General features: G+C 41.4%; 1 protein-coding gene across 2 annotated transcripts in view; it reads right to left on the bottom strand.

Annotated features, from left to right (window-relative positions):
• arhgap5 (Rho GTPase activating protein 5) overlaps positions 1-20,452 on the bottom strand; it is a 96,318-nt gene that overhangs the window by 56,321 nt on the left and 19,545 nt on the right. For both annotated transcript variants that reach the window (XM_079573356.1, XM_079573355.1), the window contains exons 2-3: positions 7,662-11,566; positions 12-165 (exon numbers count right to left, since the gene is read on the bottom strand). In XM_079573356.1, the coding sequence (XP_079429482.1) occupies positions 12-165; positions 7,662-11,381 (3,874 nt within the window). In that variant the 5' untranslated portion in view covers positions 11,382-11,566. The remainder of the gene's footprint in view (positions 1-11; positions 166-7,661; positions 11,567-20,452) is intronic.

Below are 20,452 nucleotides of genomic sequence, written 5' to 3'. Positions count from 1 at the left end.
TTGCCACGTACCGGTTTTCTCGATATAATCCACACACTTCTCGATGAACAGCGGGATGGGCCGGTCCTGCGTGACCAGGTTCTCCAGCGGGACCCCGAAGTAGTTACTGTCCCACGTCCTCCGGGTGGGCGGGTACAGCGGCTTGGCGGGCTTCGACGACTTAGGCTGAAAAGGAGTAAAAGTGACAAAAGAATAAGAGAAAAAATACACAAAAGGACAGATTATATCAGGTGAATTATGAACTTTTTTCTTCCGTACTGATTGATTATTCTGTCATTTTTAATTATTACTTTTTGGGTCACTACAGTTGCTCTAAAGGTCAGTTTGTCTTCTATTGATACTTGGTATTGCAGCACAAAGTATTGCGATTCAAGTCTGATCCGATATTTTGTAACAGCCCTAGTGTTTAACTCACGGTGGGATAAATAACGTTTCTAGCTTGACTTGTTTATTTGTTATAAGGATCCCCATTAGTTGACACCAGGGTAGCAACTAGGTCTTACGGGGGTCCATCACAATATTAAGATGCATACAAAATACAAAATACATAATACAAAGAACAAATTAGGCCTTGGCGATTTGGCCAAAAAATCAAATATAGATTTTTTTTTTACTCACGATTGCGATTAAGGAAATCTTCATGGGGAAAAGTGAAAAAAGGGGGAAATGAATAAAGCGTTATTTCTTGTAGAAGGGCTGGGCGATTTGGCCAAAAATAAAATCTCGATTCTTTTATTTATTTATTTTTTTTTACTCAGTTTGGACAATTATGATTTTAATTGATTTTATTTGAAATAAACTTTAAAAAGTCTCCTGATCTTTCATATGAAGAAACTGCTCAGAGTCCTGCTCATTAATATTCATAATGCAGCTACAATTAGACCCATTAAGAAAACATTACCTTTATTTAAAAAATAGTTTTTTCTGTTTTAGATATTCCTCGTCTTCTCTCAAAAGTAAAACCTCTTAATAAACCGTGGAGTTTTCAAAAGTGTTTGAGTTTTATTGTCTTGCTGCCTCTGCTGTGATTGACAACCGTCTCCATGGAGACTCATGGGAAAGGGGCGGAGTTAAATGGTTGGCTCAGAGCAGAGTGAGAGAAAGAAAACTCCAGCGCGTCCTCTTAAAACACCACACCTTTGTGAAGCAGCAGATCGTCAGGAAGTCTCTGCTTCTCCACTGGAGTCATTTCACTACAGAGCGCCTGAAACGCTGCTAAATCAACCGCATGTTGGGGGGAGATGGAGCGGTGGACTCAATTTTACGATTTATCCATTTTCCGTCTGTTTTTAACTCATTGACTGCCAATGACGTCTATTTATTGTAAAAATAAGCGACGCCCTCTAGTGACACAGTCTCATAGCACAACAGCTGCACACATGCAAGAGGACTGTCTCGTTTGGAGCAACGCTGTCCTCGCGCCAGGCACAAGATCAGGCCTCAAATCTCCTCAAAAATTGACTTTTTCAAGCCTTACATCATGTTATTCTGTCATTCCCTCATTAAAAACATGCCTGAAGTGTTGCCTTGGCACATTCACGTATTTTTGAGTAATCTGTAAAAACTCTGATGGCGGCCATTTTAGGGATAGGTTTGCCTGAGTCCTCCTAGGAACGCCCCCACCTCCTGGAGACGCCTCCGAGCTTTGGTCACCAGCCGAGTAACCAACCACTGCTCCTCAGCAGAGCCCCCTCCCTACTGATGCCACAGACAGCGTGTGGAGGGGGCGTGTCGGAAAGAGTCAGAAGTTCTTAAAGAGACAGAGGCCTATTTCAAGACATTCACTACAGCCATTTTGAGAGAGACATTTTATACAAGGCAGTTATTCTAATTTACTGCATTTACAGACCAACAGAAGGTTTGTCATCATTGTAGTGTGATATAGACTGGTGCTATGTGATTGAAAAAAGCAGAATACCCCCTCACAGATCAGTATTTCACACTATAGTCCGTCACATTGGTGGTATTTCCAAGAGCCCATAGTCTCTTTGGGTGGAACTCGGGCAGAAAAGTTTGCGAAGTTGCGTAACAATGCTTTTTAGCCCATACGTTTCATATATCTAACAAACATACATAGATATATAACTAAATGCTTTGGAAAGCCTCGTGGAATCCCTGCTTCAGCCCTGAACCTGAATGTTTTGGGACTCACAGACTAACCGCTGTTGAAGAAGATAAAAGGCACATTTAGCCTCTTTTCGTCGCACTTTCTGAATGAAGTCGTTGTGAACCTCGGGGCTCGGTGTCGGAGCAGATCAAAAAAAAGTTCCTCCCGTCTGAAAACTCGAACTGAACGTTTCGCTGAAGCCACGCGGGGGTGCTTTGATATCACACGCTCCTTTGCTCTTTTACGGTGTTGTCACGGCGACGGAGGCGGTAATTGGAGAGGACGGGGAGACGGCGGCCGACGCGACAGAGCCGTCCGTTCTGATTATCGCGGGCGTGATCTCGAACATAAAGGACACGGAGACGCGGCGGCAGGTTCATCATTAGCGTCGTCTGTGTTTAACCACAGAGACGAGACGCCGATTCTCCCTGAACCGCTTTGTTTCAACGTCAGAGTAAACAAGAAACCAAACGCCCTCTTTGGGATGTTTATTCTCTGACCTAAACTTTAGGGACGCTTTCATTCAACTCTTTAATATCTGCACTTCAGTCGCTCCTTTAGATCCAACTTTTGATGCTGTTGGTCCAGAATTTAACCTCTTAAACCCTGCCTTAACCACGTTTGGCTTTACCCAAATCTAAAAGCTTCTTGAAAAACTCAACAAAACAACAACACAGGAGACACGAAGCGACAGGAATGTGAAAAAAGAAAGTGACGACAACGTGGCAACCAGTAGGTCAGGGGTCGGCAAGTTTGCTCGGTGGAGGGCCGGGTTTCCTCATCGTCAAAAGACCAAGGGCCGGACCCTCCAATTGAAGTAAAGCATCACTTTCTACATATGCCAGTGTTGTACATCAGACACACTGGAAAAATGTCCATCTTAATTTAGATAAATTATTAAAATTCACTTTAATAAAGTTATAAAGTTTTAAATTTGAGTCTGTTTGAACTAATCTAAGATCAGATAAAAACACCAATGCCAATGGAACAAATAGAAGTCCCCCAAATTAACTTTTACTGTTTTTTTTCTTTTTTTCATTTTTCACTGGAAATTATACAAAATAATCTGGTTATAGGTTATATCTGCTTTAAAGCCAGACCAAATCCACTCAATCTTTAGATTTAATCTCTTAATTCAAGTAGATTAAAGTCATTTAAAAGGGCCTAAAAGGGTGCTCTGCTAAGACATTTTAAGGTACTTTAACATCTCTGATTTGGGTCACAATATTTCTCAAAATCATCTCGAGGGCCAGAGTTTGATGATGGAGGGCCGGTTTTGGCCCCCGGGCCTGACGTTGCCTACCCCTGCAGTAGGTCTTAGCTTTCAAATGAAGCGTCACACTGGCCAATAGGCTGTAAGCTCCAGTCAGGAAGTTTTTAGATTTGGGTAAAGCTCAATTGGAGAAAATGCGCTTGGTTAAGGAGGGAGTTAAGAAAACGTTTTTTTTTTACTACATTTTTTATTTATTTTTAATTTTTTGGGGGCCAAAGTTTGATCCATTTCTCCCAATTTTTGCCTCATTTATTTACACAATCTTTCCTCATTTTTCTCACATTCCTGGACACTGGAGATGAACCCGATATTGTAAATTTGCAGATCTTCCACCCATTATTGTTTTCTGGTTCTAGGCGACTAATATTTTAGTATAAGTAGTGGACAGAGTATTGTTAAAGTAAAAAGTACTGGTACCGGGAAAAATGTTTAACAATACCCAGTGTGTTGGGCAAGTTACTTTCAAACTGTAATATATTCTATATAAGTAGTTACAGCTTTAAAAATGTAACATGTTTGTAGTACGTGTTACCGTTTCAAAAATGTAGCTGAGCAACACTACTTTTAGTTACTTGTGACAAAATATAAACTGAAAATAGTAATAAAGCCGCTCAGCCAAAGTGCAGTCAGAGATTTTCCGTTGCTTTCCCCCGTTCTCTCGTGTTTTGTTTTGATGTCGACTAAAATTGCATGTCAATTTAGTCGACTAAAATTAAGACTAATTTAGTTGACTTATATTTATAATATTCATTATAATCATATTTAATCGTGGTCCTTGACTTCATGAAGCTGCTCCAAATGAATAAAGCTCAGACCTGTTCATTTGGCAGTGAATTTAAATGATCTGAGGCTCTTTTAGACGGTCAATAGAAGTTTGGATGATTTTAGTCTCTCCTTTTCATTTTTATTTCGTCTTATTTTAGTCGACTAAAATATCTGGACATTTTAGTCATAGTTTTAGTCTAATGAAAAACTTTAAATTTAATTTTAGTCGTCAAAAATATCACTTTGACTAAAATTAAGACTAAATATTTTAGTCGACGAAATTAACACTGCTTATAACTCGAGCTACTTTGATTGTAATGACTAATATATTCCCGTATTATGTTTAAGTAACACAATACAGGCTAAAAGTTTGGACACACTTTTTATGTCTTGGCTTTTCTTTATTTTCGACATTATAAACACACTACGATTCTCATTGAAGGCGTTAAACAATGAATGAACACATGGGATCATGGTGAAAAACCTCCAAATATGTTGTATATTCTAAATTCTTCACAATTGCCGCCCTTAAGGCTTGGCATTTCCTCCATGAGCTTCAGAAGGTCGTCTTCTGAGAGAGTTTTCAACATGTTTGAGAAGAACAAAGCATTTCTGTGACGACATCATGAAGCTGAGCAAATGTTAAAAGTGCAAAGCGATAATCGAAGCGACAGGCGGCCATTTTGAGGAATTTATGTCAACTTTTTTTTGTTTAAAACACAACTCCGTATGTGTTCACTCTTACGGCTTCGGTGAAAATCTACCTTAGGAACAGTTTTGAAATTAAAGGAAAAAACAAATACATAAAAAAAGCATTTGACCTGTACTGTACGTTACCCCCAACACTGACAGTACCCAGCCCTAAATACAAGTAAACACATACATTTATTCCTGCACTTTTGTGGTTTGTTTAAGTCAATTCCTCTTTTTTTCTGATGGTGTGCATGAATATCACTTACATAATCACTACCAAGAACGTCTTAAAACTATCAGTAGATTGGTCTAGGTCTAGACATACTTTTGTGGCATTTAGGACCAGTTCAAACTCGGTCTTCGCTTTAATCCTTGTTTGGGGAGGGACCCACAGCCGCATCATTCAGCCCAATTTGTCAAAGCTAAACCCCGCACATTCCACTTTGAAGACTAAAGGCTCCGCCGCCGCTGACGTCTCCTCCGCGAGCACGAACCGGCCTCGCGAGTATATCACACGTCGACGCTAATCAAAAGATCTGTACATGGAAATGTTCAGCTGTGTTTATCGTCCATTTGCATTTGTCTGAATAAATTACTTCCTCTGTCACACTTTGCATATCTCCGTTATGTGTGGGATTAACAGATGCCTGACAGAATACATTATTTATACGCCGCGGCTATATTAAACTCACATTTGTTGACTAATAGGATATTTATGAGCAGGAACCGCTCTTCACTCCGAGCTGTCGCTTCAGATAAAGCCGGGCCAAAAGAGAAACCTTTGAAAGATTAAAAATGGCAAAACTAATTGAAACACTGTGGCTGAATGACCTGTAGCCAGACTTTGCTTTATGATTACTGACAAATATCAGGGCTGGGATATTGGATCGGACTTGGCTCGCAATACTTTCAGTACTTGTGTTTGCAGGTACTTTCATCATACACTCTTTTGCTTTCCAGTAACAGTGACACAGCCAAATCCGCCAAAGGTACAGAACCTCTGGCCCTCAAGATGATTTTGAGAAACACTATTACACAAATCACAGAGTCCTTTTAACATTAGAGGAGCTAAATGGGAGAAAAAGAGATAGAAATACTGTCACTACACTCAATTAGGTCATAACACTGGCATTTGAAAGAAGTACATCGGAAAAAGTATAATCGTTTTAACCTCTTACCACCCGCTAAAACCAAATCCATTCTCTCCTCTATGCCATTGTCGTCACTTTTTATTTCCCTTATGTGTTTTTGTCACTTTTTTATTACTTTTTTGCTGCTCTTCTGTCACTTTTTTGCTGGATTTTTGTCATTTTTTTGCTGGATTTTTGTCACTTTTTTGCTGGATTTTTGTCATTTTTTCTGATGGATTTTTGTCTTTTTTTTTGCTGGATTTTTGTCACTTTTTTGCTGGATTTTTGTCATTTTTTGCTGGATTTTTGTCTTTTTTTCGGCTAGATTTTAGTCTTTTTTTTGCTGGATTTTTGTCACTTTTTTGCTGGATTTTTGTCACTTTTTTTGCTGGATTTTTGTCATTTTTTCTGCTAGATTTTATTCTTGTTTTTTGCTGGATTTTTGTCACTTTTTTGCTGGATTTTTGTCTTTTTTTTGCTGGATTTTTGTCATTTTTTCTGCTGGATTTTTGTTTTTTTTGGGTGGATTTTTGTCATTTTTTCTGCTAGATTTTATTCTTGTTTTTTGCTGAATTATTGTCACTTTTTTGCTGGATTTTTGTCACTTTTTTTTGCTGGATTTTTGTCACTTTTTTGTTGGATTTTTGTTATTTTTTCTGATGGATTTTTGTTTTTTTTGCTGGATTTTTGTCTTTTTGCTGGATTTTTGTTATTTTTTCTGATGGATTTTTGTCTTTTTTTGGCTGGATTTCTGTCTTTTTTTGCTGAATTATTGTCACTTTTTTGCTGGATTTTTTGTCTTTTTTTGTCGGGTTTTAGCCTTTTTTTTACTGGATTTTTGTCTTTTTTTTTTACTGGATTTTTGTCACTTTTTTGGCTGGATTTTTTGCTGGATTTTTGTCTTTTTTTTTGCTGGATTTTTGTCACTTTTCTGTTGCTTTTTTTAAATTTTTGTTGCTTTTTTTGGTCACTTTTTAGCTTTTTTTTTGTTGCGTTTACATCCTCAATTTCTTCTCGTTTTTTGCCTTTGTTTTGAAGAAGCTTTTAGATTTGGAGAATTTGGAGAAAACATTTTCAGGTGGGAGTTAAGAGGTTAAGGAAGAAATGACATAAATCGACTTGAATTAAGAGATTAAATCTAAGGTTTGAGTAGATCTGGTCTGGTCTTAGATGAGATAAAACCTCTAGCAGTCGTTATTCTCTTCATTCAGACAATTTTGTGTCATTTCAGGTGAAAAACAGTTATTTGTCTGATTCCAAGTGGGATTTATTCTTGTTCCATTGGCACTACAGCATTTGTATCTTGGATTAGTTCAAACCGACTCAAGTTCAACATAGAAGAACTTTATTTCAAGCATTTATCTCATGATGGTATTTTTCCAGTGTTGTGCTTTACCTGGGGCTCAGTGGCTTCGGCCCTCGGTCTATTTACAATAAAGAAAGTCGGCCCTCCGCCAAGAAAACTTGCCTACCCCTGTCATAGCCTATAGGCCAGTGTAACGCCTCATTTGAAAGCCAAGACCTTTCGTCATGTTTGGTCTATTCTTATTTTGACACTAAAACGAAGATGTTAGGGAAGAAAACTCTACAAAAAACCTTCAAAGTTTGATCACAGAATTCACAAAATCCATGCTCTCACCTGCCCCGTTTCATCCTAAAACCTTTCCCCGCTCTTGCAAAATGAAAGACTCACCTTCTTGTGCTCTTTGGGCGCCTTGGCCGTCTTCTTCTTCTTCACTTTCTTGTCGTCCTGCTCGGGGTCGGAGGTGATGGCCGGGTTATCGATGCCCTGCTTCCACGGATCGGCGGGCGACAGCAGCGGGTCCTCCTCGCTGCCCCGGTGCGCTCTTCCCTTCTTCTTCTTCTGCGTGGCCGGCCCGCTCTCCTCGCCGTCGCTGTCGGACTGGAACCGCCTCTGGTACGCTTTGGTTTTGCTGAACAGGATCTTCGACCGGTGCTTGTATTTGGACGGCCTGCGCGCGGCGGTGGAGGGGTTGGACTTGCTCCCGTAGCCGTTCTCCTCCTGCAGCCCGCCGTACGTGTTGCGGATTTTGATCAGGCGGCCGTGCGAGTCCTCCGGGACGGCGTAGATGTCGTCGTTGATGTACCCCCGCGACCGCAGCGTGTCCACGGGGTCGGCGTAATTCTCCGAACCCTCCACCTCCTCCGAGTGCGTGTGCGCCGGCCTGGGCATCCTCCTGTTGCTCCTCATCCCCGCTTCGATCGTCTTGAGCAGATTGGGGTCGAGTTTTCGGACGTTGGGTTTGGGCAGGACCGGTTTGGGCCGGACCGGGGGAGGCACTTTGTGGTTGCGCTCGTGCTCGCCCACCGGAGTGCTGTGGACGGGGTACTCGTTCCCTTCCAGGTCGATCCGGTACTTCGCTCTCTCGCTCGGCGTGGGTAAAAGCTGCACGTCGTCTCCGATCGGGCTGTACGGGGGCGGGGCTTCGTTGTCGTCGTCCGAATCGGGGTAGTAGGTGTTGTAGGCGGGGGAGTGGCTGTGCGGCGACGTGGGGAACATATCCTCGCTGGCTCCTGTCGTGCCCTCCCTTGACGAGTTATCGAACAGGAAGGAACTCTCGATGCCCAGCTTTTTGTCGAGGACTTCGTTGAAAAACGGCGTGAAGACTTCGGTCTGCCTGTGATACTGCGACAGCGAGTACAGGGCGGTGAACTTGGCCGCGATCTCCGTGGCGATGTGCTCCCCCTCCGTCATGAGCTCCTTGATGGCGTCGTTTTCGAAGAAGTCCGCCTGGCTGTCCGTTATGGCGACCATCTGCACGGGAATCACGTCTTGAACTTCTGCCAGGAACGCCCTCAGAGTCGCCATGGAGGCTTTCCGTTTCGCAGAGTACACCAGGATGTAGCCGTGCACGAGTTCGTCTTTGCGCACGCCGATCGCGGAGTGGTATGACAGCACCGTGACCTGGATCCGCCGCCTCGTGTCTCCGAGGATTTTGTCGAGGATGAGGGTGTTGTTCTGACCGGTGGGGCCGGCGCTGCAGCAGTGGGAGTCCAGGAACGGGGACAGGATCAGATCGACGCTGAAGGGATCCCAGCACATCGCGCACATCACGATCCGCAAATCAGTTTCCGACATGTCTTTTATCGAAGGGAGCGGCGCCAGGAAGTCAAAATTGTGCTTCATGTTTTCCAGAACCGCCCTCAGTCCTTGTTTGATTTGGAACTCGGTGAATTTTCTCGGAAACGCCCCGGAAGGGATGTCGACGAACGTGCACTGAAGCTTGTTGGCGAGCTGCTGCCCTTGGTGTCTCAGGATGGGGATGTTTTTGCACACGCTGTCCCTCTGATTGGCGAGAATGAGTATAAACGGTAAGGGCTGGGCGAAGCGATCCCTCCGACTCCCGGCGATTTCCGCTCGGATCCTCCCGATGCAATCCCCGATGGAGTTCAGGCTTTCGATGGAGTTGAAGACGCAGAAACACCCGTGAGGCTTGAACGTCGAGACCCACGTGTGGCTGAAGAGCAGAGTCGAATTCACGTCGACGGGGAGAAGCTCCAGCTCGTAAATCTTCCCGTCTAGGGTGTATTCGTCGTCCGTCGATTGCGCCCGGACTTCGTTGGCCAGCTCTTGCGCGAGTCCTTCCTTCCCCAGGAGACACAAGTTGAGTTTATCCACGTTCGGATTGCTGTAGTACAAATTGGAGCGGCCGTGATCGAGCTGCACCAGCCTGTTCGCCAAAACCTGCTCCACCTTTAAATCGACACAGTTCGGACCGCTGAGGCAAGTCTCTTTCGTCGGATGGTACACGAATCCGATGTGTTTAAGCAGCAACGATTCTCTGTCCGGGGCTAGCTTTTGCAGCGCTCTGTATCTCGGCTCCTCGTTCAAAACGCTGTGGATTTCGGTCATTTTGTCACCGCTCGGCGTGGCGTTAAGATCCAAGTCGTAAAACAGTTCGGCGTGTTCAAAAAGCATTTCCTGAAACTCCTCTTTGGCTCGTTCGACGATCTCCTGCTGATGTCTCGTGTAAACATCCCTCCGATCCATCTCCGTGATGTACTTGTACGCTTCGTCCTCCATCACGAAACACATCACCTCCTCCCAGGGCTGACCGGGGCTGATGAAGTGCACCCTGTCCAGAGTCTTCTTGAACCGCTCTTTCATTTCCCCGCGCCGCTTTTCCGACAACAGATGCTGCACGTGGTTGTGGTAGATCCGCTCGGCTTCGGGCGTCTCCAGCAGATCGAACGGTATCCTCCGGTCGCTGTTGTCCACGTGATCCGTCTCGTCCCACGGCGTTTGCTCGAGGACGATGAACCAGTACTGGAAGTCGTGTCTGTTCCTGATGACGCTCTGGGCCTCGTGCCACGTCAGATGCTCCACTTCGTCCAGATTGTTCAACATGTTATTTAGCGTTTTGGGCAGCGTCGTGAAATACTCCTCCCTTCTTTTCCGAATGTGCTCCTGTTTCAGCTGCGCGATGTGCTTCGAGAAAGTGTTCCGCGCTTTTCGCGAACCCTCCAACGTGATGTACTCCTCGTAATCCGCCTGCCCTTTCAGATTATTCGTAACCGCTTTCCACGTCGTGTGGTAGTCCCGCACGGCTTGGACTATGAGTTTTTCAAAGCGATCTGTTACGGAGGCGACCAGTTGCCGTTGGATTTTGTACGCCTCCAGATACGCCACCGATTTCGGCTTCCCCCGCGTTTTGTCCAACTGCTGCAGCAGCGAATTGAAGCACAGCTCTACGTTTACGTTCGCCCTGGCCGACGTTTCGATGAGGAGCAGGTTCTTCTTGCTCGCCACGTACGCTTGCAAATCCCTCAAGTGCTGGTCCACGCACTCGTCGCACTTCGTAGCGGCGACCACGATGGACTTCTTGGATTTGGCGATGTGCGAGTACAGGCTGTTCACGAACTTCATCTGGTCGTCGAACTTGCGGTTGCAGCCCTTGCTGACGTCGATGCACAGGACGAAGCCGTCGATGTTGAGCTTCCCGTCGGGCATCTGCTTCTGGTCGAAGTCCTGCTCCAGACCCAGCTGATCCGTGCAAATGTACATGAGCTTCTCGGCCGACTGCAGCTTGGTGGACGCCGCTCGTTTCGTGTACGGCTGCAGGTTGGTGCTCCGGTGCGGGAGGAACGTCTGGTCGTCGATGAACTCCGTCTGCTCGATGATCTGGATCCGACAGTCCAGGCCGTCGTCCCCTCGGTGGCAGACATCCCCCCAGTACAGGAAGTGATCGTTGTTGACCACCCTGCCGCCAAAGTCTATGGTGCTGAGGACGGACGTGTGCTCGGAGTAGTAGCTGTCCGCGTCGGAGCGAATGTAGCGGTTGCAGAGGCAGGACTTCCCCACGCCGCAGTTTCCCTTCTCCTTCTCCGTTCCCGAGAGGCCGACCACGCTGACCGCGAACGTGGGTGGTCGGGCATCCTTGTTTTTGGCCATTATATCGCCGCGCTCATCGCACCAGGAGAAAGCAACTCAGGAGATCATTCCACGGTCCGTCTCGTCAGCCGCTCATGGTGGGGTTTGTGTCGTGGTTGTTGGCGCAGGGAACTCTCGAAGACGCGCTTCTATCCCCAGTGGAGCTGGGATAGAGCAGCTCGCAGGCCCCTCGCGGTATCACCTCCCTGCAACACAAGGCGAGAGGCAAGAAGTTAGACGCTGATACAGGAAATGGATATTGGCATGATAAAGGCAGATGTGAGCACTATCGATAATGCTGATATACAAATTTATTTATTTAAAGAAAGGAAAAATTATAAAAATTGAAAAAAAATAAAAATAATTGTTTTTTTATGTGTGGGAAAGATTTTTTTTTAAAAGACTCGGGGAAAAAATTGACAAAATATTAAAAATTGGGGAAAATTGAGGAAACAAAGATTCAAGATTGAAAAAAAAATTGGAAAAGAAACAGAAAAATGTGGGAATAATTGACGGAATATTGAGGAATAAAAAAATGGGAAAGAAATGGAGAAATATTGGGGGAAAATGTGTAAATATATAAATTTCCAATATTGAGTTTATCTCCAGTGTAACAAAAAATGTCTGAAAAAAACAAAGGAAAAATAATAAAAAATTGAAGAAAAAAATGGTATTTTTTTATGTGTGGGAAAGATTTTTAAAAAAAGACTGGGGGGAAAAAATTCAACAAAATATTCAAAATTGGGGAAAATTGAGGGAAAACAGATTCGAGATTGGAAAAAAAAATTGGAAAAGAAACAGAAAAATGTGGGAATAATTGACGGAATATTCAGGAATAAAAAATTGGGCAAAAAAATTGAGAAATATTGGGGGAAAATGTGTAAATATACAAATTTCCAATATTGAGTTTATCTCCAGTGTAACAAAAAATGTGTGGAAAAAAAAACAAAGGAAAAATAATAAAAATTGAAAAAAAAAAAAAATGGTAATTGAGGGAAAAAAGATTCAAGATTGGGAAAAAAAAATTGGAAAAGAAACAGAAAAATGTGGGAATAATTAAGGAATAAAAAATTTGGAAAAAAAATTAGAAATATTGGGGGAAAATGTGTAAATATATAAATTTCCAATATTGAGTTTATCTCCAGTGTAACAAAAAATGTCTGAAAAAAACAAAGGAAAAATAATTAAAAAATTGAAGAAAAAAATGGTATTTTTTTATGTGTGGGAAAGATTTTTAAAAAAAGACTGGGGGGAAAAAATTCAACAAAATATTCAAAATTGGGGAAAATTGAGGGAAAACAGATTCGAGATTGGAAAAAAAAATTGGAAAAGAAACAGAAAAATGTGGGAATAATTGACGGAATATTCAGGAATAAAAAATTGGGCAAAAACATTGAGAAATATTGGGGGAAAATGTGTAAATATACAAATTTCCAATATTGAGTTTATCTCCAGTGTAACAAAACATGTGTGGGAAAAAAACCAAAGGAAAAATAATAAAAATTTAAAGAAATGTATTTTTTTATGTGTGGGAAAGATTTTTTGAAAAAGACTGGGGGGGAAAAATTGACAAAATATTAATAATTGGGGAAAATTGAGGGAAAAAAGACTCAAGATTGGAAAAAAAAATTGGAAAAGAAACAGAAAAATGTGGGAATAATTGACGGAATATTCAGGAATAAAAAATTGGGCAAAAACATTGAGAAATATTGGGGGAAAATGTGTAAATATACAAATTTCCAATATTGAGTTTATCTCCAGTGTAACAAAACATGTGTGGGAAAAAAACCAAAGGAAAAATAATAAAAATTGAAGGGAAAAAAAAAAAATGTACTTTTTTATGTGTGGGAAAGATTTAACAAAAAAAGAAAGGGGAAAAAAATTGACAAAATATTGAAAAATTGGGGAAAATTGAGGGAAAACAGATTCGAGATTGGAAAAAAAAATTGGGAAAGAAATTGAGAAATATTGGGAAAAAATGTGTAAAGTGTGTTTTCTGTCCTTTTGTAGCCTGTTCAAGACAATTATCTGTTTGAACGACAGACCAATGTAAATTAAGATGTTTGCATGGTTTCCAAAAATCTTGTTATCGAGAAACTCCCCTGAAATAATGAGACATTCATTTTTGTCAGTATCATCCAGCCTAGATACAAGGGAATAAAAGTCTTTTGAAACATAAAAAAATCCATTGAAACGAGAAACAACCATTGCTATATCGGTACTAAGCAGTTTTGTAAGTCCAAGCCCAAATTAATCAAACCAAACGGCTCCAACCTTGGAAGACTTGAAGGTTTGGGCTGCACAACAGATTGTAATTGAAATATCTAATATCTCAAAAAGCCACAATGCATGGTGAAATCACTGGGGTCCATCTGACTGATATCTTTCTGCAAAAAGCAACTTGAAAATAGAAAACTCATTAACTTTTCCCAATGGTAGTTCTGTTTTAACCAATTTAATCCTGATTTAGAATTTTCTTTCAAGCCTCGTTTTGATATTGTAAGATGAAAAAAACTAAATTGCTTATAGTTTCTGCAATATTCAAAGAAGTTATCCATGTCCCACTTCTTTCTCATATCGTGCAGCGCTAAATTAAGGAAGATATTTTGTCCTTGATTTATTTATTTTGACCCACATTTCAAAGCATGTAATTATTATTAAAAATCTAAACAACTAAACGTGCCTGGATGCTTTAACTGGACTAGAATCTGGCAGCGTTTCTCATTTCGAACCTAAATTGCTCTTGTGGGAATCCAGTCACCGACTTTAGGTCCTGGAGGGGAGATTTGGTTAATCTGGAAAGCTCATACCTGGATGTGTGAGCTTTCATGCTGGATTTATCATTAAATGTTAATCATTACTGTTTAAGCCTGACTTTGACCTCGCCCGATAAAGCTCTCGTTTGTACAGGAGTTCTCCATGTGTAGCAAAGGCTCAGAGGCCGTCACCTGTACTGTGTAGTTTAACTTCTGAACGTTTCACATCTCGTATAAGAAGCTTCATCAGCGGAGGATCTACACGGCTAAAGGTTTACAACCAGTTTCCTGCCGTCCATCGCCTCCAAGTTGTGTTTCAGTCACATATTTAACTACAATGTCTTAGCTTTCAAATGCGGCATTGCACCAGGAAACTAAAACGTGACAAAAAAGCAACGACAAAGCAATGACAGCACAACGGAAAAGGGACAACGTAAGAAAATCGTGACGGAATTGTGATTAAAAAAAGCATCAAAATAGCGACAGTGTGTGACAAAAACGTGATCCAAATTTTACAACAAAGCAACAACAAAGCAATGAAAACAGAACAAAAATGTGACAAAAACGCAACAAAATCGTGACAGAAACGTGATAAAAAAAAAGCATTAAAAAGCAACAAAAATGTGACAAAAACACAACAAAACCATGACACAATTCTGACCAAAAAAAAATCTGAATAGCGACAAAAACGTGACAGAAATGTGACAAAAAATAATTAAAAAAGAAACAAAAATGCTAAAACAAAAGTCAAACATTTGTCAAAAACAAAAACATGACACAAAGGTGGCGACAATGTGTCAAAAAGGATGTGATCAGTTTTATCCATTTTCTCCCTCTTTATCCGGGGCCGGGTCGCGGGGGCAGCAGTCTCAGCAGAGATGCCCAAACCTCCCAATCCACACACACCTCCTCCAGCTGTTCTGACCCCGAGGCCACACCCCCTCCAGCTGTTCTGACCCCGAGGCCACACCTCCTCCAGCTGTTCTGACCCCGAGGCCACACCTCCTCCAGCTGTTCTGACCCCAAGGCCACACCAGGCCAGCTCAGAGACATAGTCCCACCAGCGTGTCGACCAGGAGGCATCAGGAACATATGCCCTAACCACCTCAGCTGCTCCTTTCGACGTGAAGGAGCAGCGACTCTACTCCGAGCTCCTCCCGGGTTACTGAGCTCCCCCCCCCCCCCAGCCACCCTGTGAAGGAAACTCATTCGGCCGCTTGTATTGCTTGATTGTATTGTGATGAGTTTTATGTTTTGGGTAAAGCCGAGCTGGAGAAAATGCGCTTGGTTTATGTTGTTTCTGTCACTTTTCTGACCACGGTGATAGTCGCTCTTTAGAACCTTTGCTTCCCAATTCTAAGGTGAGTAACTGTTTTACTCCCTTAATTCGACCACTCCCGACAGGCTTCAGAAAGTGTCAGAAAGTGCCACGAAGCTGCAGCCAAAACAAAGCCTTTCAAATCAAGCCTTTAATGAAAAACGCATCTTCAAAAGTACATTCCTATTGCTCTAAATTTGTCACATTTGTTTCCCCGAACCCCCGTCAGACTTTGCATAAACCTCTCCCACTCTAAACATTTATTTCAGACCGAGCGGCCCCGACTACAGAGCTCCCGTTCACAAATACTGTACATGAATTTTAATGGCGCAAAACACAGCCTATTTGTAGACGGAGGCAAAACAAAGCTCGCACTTCATTTGTTTAAACAACGGCCGCGAAAAGCTTCAATAAAAGGCTCTTTATGCGGAAAACGCGGCTCGCTTTAAAATATTAATCGCGTGCATAATGTATCGGGCGCTCGGAGCGGGAAACGCATGTAAATTAAGATGCTGACAGTCGACGACATGACAAGGAGGAAACACAAGCTTTATCTGCATTATCTGGTAGAGTGTGGTCGGAAACTGAGATGAAACAAGTGCAGAAACGGGACGATTAACGAAGGCAGGGGAAACTCAGAATGCAGAACGAGAACAGGCCAGGGCTAAAGCAGAAGTATCTCTCTCAAGCCAAGTTTATAAAGAGAAAAGGTTAAAAAAGGAGAATTCTGAACCAAGCCCTGAAGTCAAAACCATGAGAGAAGCAGGTTTAAATCGAAAATGAATTGAAACCACAACAAAAAGTAAATCCTGTGGCAGTGACGGCTCCTGGTTTGGAGTTTGAAAAAGCTCAATGAAAGATTTTAGGTGTAAAATTGTGCTGGAGTCAAAACATTCATTGTTTTATAAGGTCCGTGTTCGTCAATGAATCAATAGTAAAAGTTGTATTACACATTTTACAGATGGACTTAAATAGTTAACTGTTTTAGGAATGGATGATTTTCTGGTTTAAACAAACTCAAAAGGAGTAAAAATCTATATGCAGATTAGTTTCCTGTTCAGCAGAGAGAGCGCCAGGGCAAAACTCTTTTCATTGCTCTTGGTACCCTGTACTTTAGCAAAATTGCCAAAGTCATTTTGTATTGTTAAAATGGCAATATGAGGAAAACAATGTGTTTCCTATAAAACTTCTTTTTCCAAAATCAAAACAAAAATGAGTTAGGCAATTATGCTATGTGGCTAACGATATGACAAATAAACTTGATGTAGTATTTTTAATAACAAACTTAAAGTGAGGGTTTGTAGATTGTGAATGTCATAAATATGTGTCTGTGTTTCACAATGATCCAATCAGACGAAGAATGAGCTCCAGATTAGAGCTGCAACTAACGATTATTTGGTAATCGATTAATCTACCAATTATTTTCACATTAATCGCTTGGCTGTGAATGATCTATGAAAATTGAATTATTATTTTTTCATCACATAATGATAAAGTGGCATCGTAAACTTAAAGTGAACGTAATTCTGCTTCTGATTGGATGAGACAGACGGATTTTTATGAAATTTTCAATGTATCAAATACTACAGACCCTAATTATGAAAACAAGCAGGTTTTTCATGTCATTTTTGCTCTATTTGAGTCTGTGTTCAAACGATTAATCGATTGCTAAAATAGTTGTTGTCAATTTCAATAATTGATTAGTTGTTTCAGCCCTAGTCCAGATCCTAGAGTTTAAACCAGTTTGGACATAAACGTCATCAATCCCAGCTCCTGTCACGATAAACTCCAAGTGCAGCCTCCAGACGCTGAACTCTGGAGGTTCTTAGTTTTCAAATGTTCACAGAAACTTGTGCTTGTGTTAGGGCTGAAAGATATATCGTTATGGAGATATGAACGTTCAAAAGAATAACATCGAGAAACAATAAAACTGCACTCTTTTGTATCATGTTTAATACAATAATATCGAGATGTGAAGTTTTGTCCATATCGTTCGGCCCTAGTCCGGGTGCAGCTTCGAGCAAACAGAGTTCAGCTGTAGAGATTGTTTATAAAGCAAACACTAACTTTAAGTTTACCCATAAACACGTCCTGAAGCGGCGCCGCCCTCGCTTTAGAAGAAGAAGAGCTTTATTTATACAGTGCCTTTCACAGACATGGTCACAAAGCGATTTACATGAGACTATTTTACATCCGCCCCACACTCGGGGGTGGTAAGCTCATTATATTGCTTCAGTTTCCCTCAGACCACCACCATTCATTCACACACACACGTTTGTAATGCTATCTTAGTGAGGACACTCGTAGACATAAAGTATTATCAAGATCCTAACCCTAACCTTAATCCTAACCCTAAAACCACATCGTGACAGTCCTTCAAATAAGTGAGGACCACCCAAAATGTCCTCACTCTGCTGGTTAAAAACTCAAACTGGTCCTCACAATGTCATAATTACAAGAACTCCACACCGTCAGGCCCCGTCCAGCCCATTTTGAAAAGGAAATAAAGTAAATAAAAAGCAGTGGCAGCTCCAGGATGCACCTGTCCTTCAACAAATAAAACCAAGCTGTGACTCACATAACTTCAACTGAGAACTGGGAGGAAACACAGGATTTTAACCCCTTAACTCCCACCTGAACTGAGCACATTTTCTCTAGTTTGGATTTACCCCAGTCCAAACGCTTCTGGAAAAAAGGTGAGAAAATTGCGGCAGAACTGAGACAAAAACAATGATGATGTGACAAAAACAGTGAGAAAACTTAGACAAACGGACAAAAAATGGACAAAAAACTGACCAAAAAAAATGGACAAAAATTTGACAAAAAAATTGACAAAAATTTGACAAAAAATGATGAAAAATTGGCAAAAAACAGACAAAAAATTGACAAAAAATTGACAAAAAAATTGACAAAAATTTGACAAAAATTTGACAAAAATTTGACAAAAATTTTTTCAAAAAATGAAAAAAAAAACGGACAAAAAATGGTCAAAAAATTGACAAAAAATGATGAAAATTTTGCAAAAAACGGACAAAAAATTGACAAAGAACTGACAGAAAAATTGACAAAAATTGACAAAAAAAATATGAAAAAGTGGAAAAAATGTGACAAAAAATTTACTAAAAAATTTACTAAAAAAATGACAAAAAATGACAGAAAGTGACAAAAAATTACGAAAAATTTACAAAAAAATCAATGAAAAAATTATGAAAAAGTGGCAAAAAATTTCCCAAAAAAACGACCAAAAAAAGGGCCAAAAAATTTTCAAAAAATTTACAAAAAATGGCAAAAAACATGATGAAAAAATGATGAACATGTGACAAAAAAGTTACAAAAATTAGAATGGGAAAAAATTTGATGACGTGAGGAAAAAGATCCATTTAGATGAGTTTTGTAGATCTTAGCTTTCAAATGAGGTGTTACACTGGCCTACAGGATTTGAGTAAAGCTGAACTGGAGAAAATGCTCTCGGTTCAGGCGGGAGTTAAGAGGTTAATAGATGAAATTATATTATAGACATTGATGAATAAAGTCAAATGATCAAAACTTAAGATGTCCTCATTTTTGGGACAGAATCACAGCTCTAAACTACAGCATAAGTCACATAAGAAGAATAAAAAGGACCTGCTCATGGCCTTTATGTACAGTATGGCTGCACGGCAACAATTATGCAACATTTATCTCTCTCTCTCCCACTTCTTAATACCAAAACGACAAATCACGGCAGATTGAAACCCTCTCCTGTAAATTACCTCCTCCCGTCTAAAGCCGAGCAGAGGAGACTTACATAAGAGCAGCTCCATCACGCTCTGCAATGTCACTTTCCCCACGTTCCTCCTCGGGGCGACGAGCGGCGGCTCTTTGGTCCGAGCTGCGAGATAAAAACGGCAGCGTCGCGGGGCCTTTTGACGACAGCTGACCTAGAAATCATCTGCTTTCAGCGCGGAGCGAGGGGAGGACGCGGGAAACGCAGATACAGTATCGACGGTGTCATCGGGAAACGGCCGCGAAACGCTGATTACCGCGTTATTACCACTGATGAGCAGCGGGACAGTGATGAAGCTGGTATTTAAACATGCAACACCAACCAAAGGGCAGAGGGTTTCTTCACTGAGAGAGACATTATTAGGAAGGTGTAAGATACAGCAGGAGTTGAGCAGTTTTCTAGATTTTCATGAGAAACATCCAAAAGCTGAGATATTGCAGCTAAACTTGTCTATTTTGGCCTAGCTTGCTCTCTTAATGTAAAAAAACAAAAACAAATAAGAGGTTAAACACTGTATTAAGAAAATCAGACCATTAAACCTGTGCATTTTCTCCAGTTTGGCTTTACTCAAATCTAAAAGCTTCTTGAAAAAAGCGTTAATATAGACCTGCCGCTTGATCCCGGGGCTTTAACAGTACTTTTTTCGATACCTATGTTTTGGGCAGAATTTCCACTTAAAGCAGGAAGCACGAAGTAACGTGTTTCCCTTAATTAATCCTTCCCGTTGTCCCTGTGGGGGTAATACAAGTGTTAATGGGATGTTTGGGGGGGTCTTTCATCTCCTCCTGGTGTCTCTGGCCAGAAAACCACAATTTCCTGCAACTTTCCGGTCACCATTACACACTAATAGAATCACAAAGAAGAAGCTAACAGGCTAACGGGCAAAGCTAACTGTGGGCTAGCGTCACTTAAACAGTATTTACAGCCAAGTTTGAGTGAAATAAATAATCTCCATTGTGTAATTGGATGAACCATATCCCTCTGTACCTTTGTCTTTTAGGATTTACTCTCACGGACAATTAATGAGTAAAAAAACACAACATGCTACGACACCTGCAGTGGCGCTTACGGCCTCTAGGGGCATGAGTTACTTAGTACTGCTTTACCTCTTGAGCTGCAGGGACAGAAACACATCATGACACTGTTTTATTTCAGTGAAACTTTTCTAATCACGAGCTGTAACTGTGACAAAGCGACAGCACTTCACACTCAAAGATCTTTAAAGGTCCTATATCATGCAAAATCGACTATT

This window comes from Gobius niger (assembly GCF_951799975.1).
Source record: "Gobius niger genome assembly, chromosome: 16".
NCBI classification, from domain to species: domain Eukaryota; kingdom Metazoa; phylum Chordata; class Actinopteri; order Gobiiformes; family Gobiidae; genus Gobius; species Gobius niger.
The sequence above is the reverse complement of the archived record's forward strand: the minus strand, read 5'-3'. Positions and strand labels throughout refer to the sequence as shown.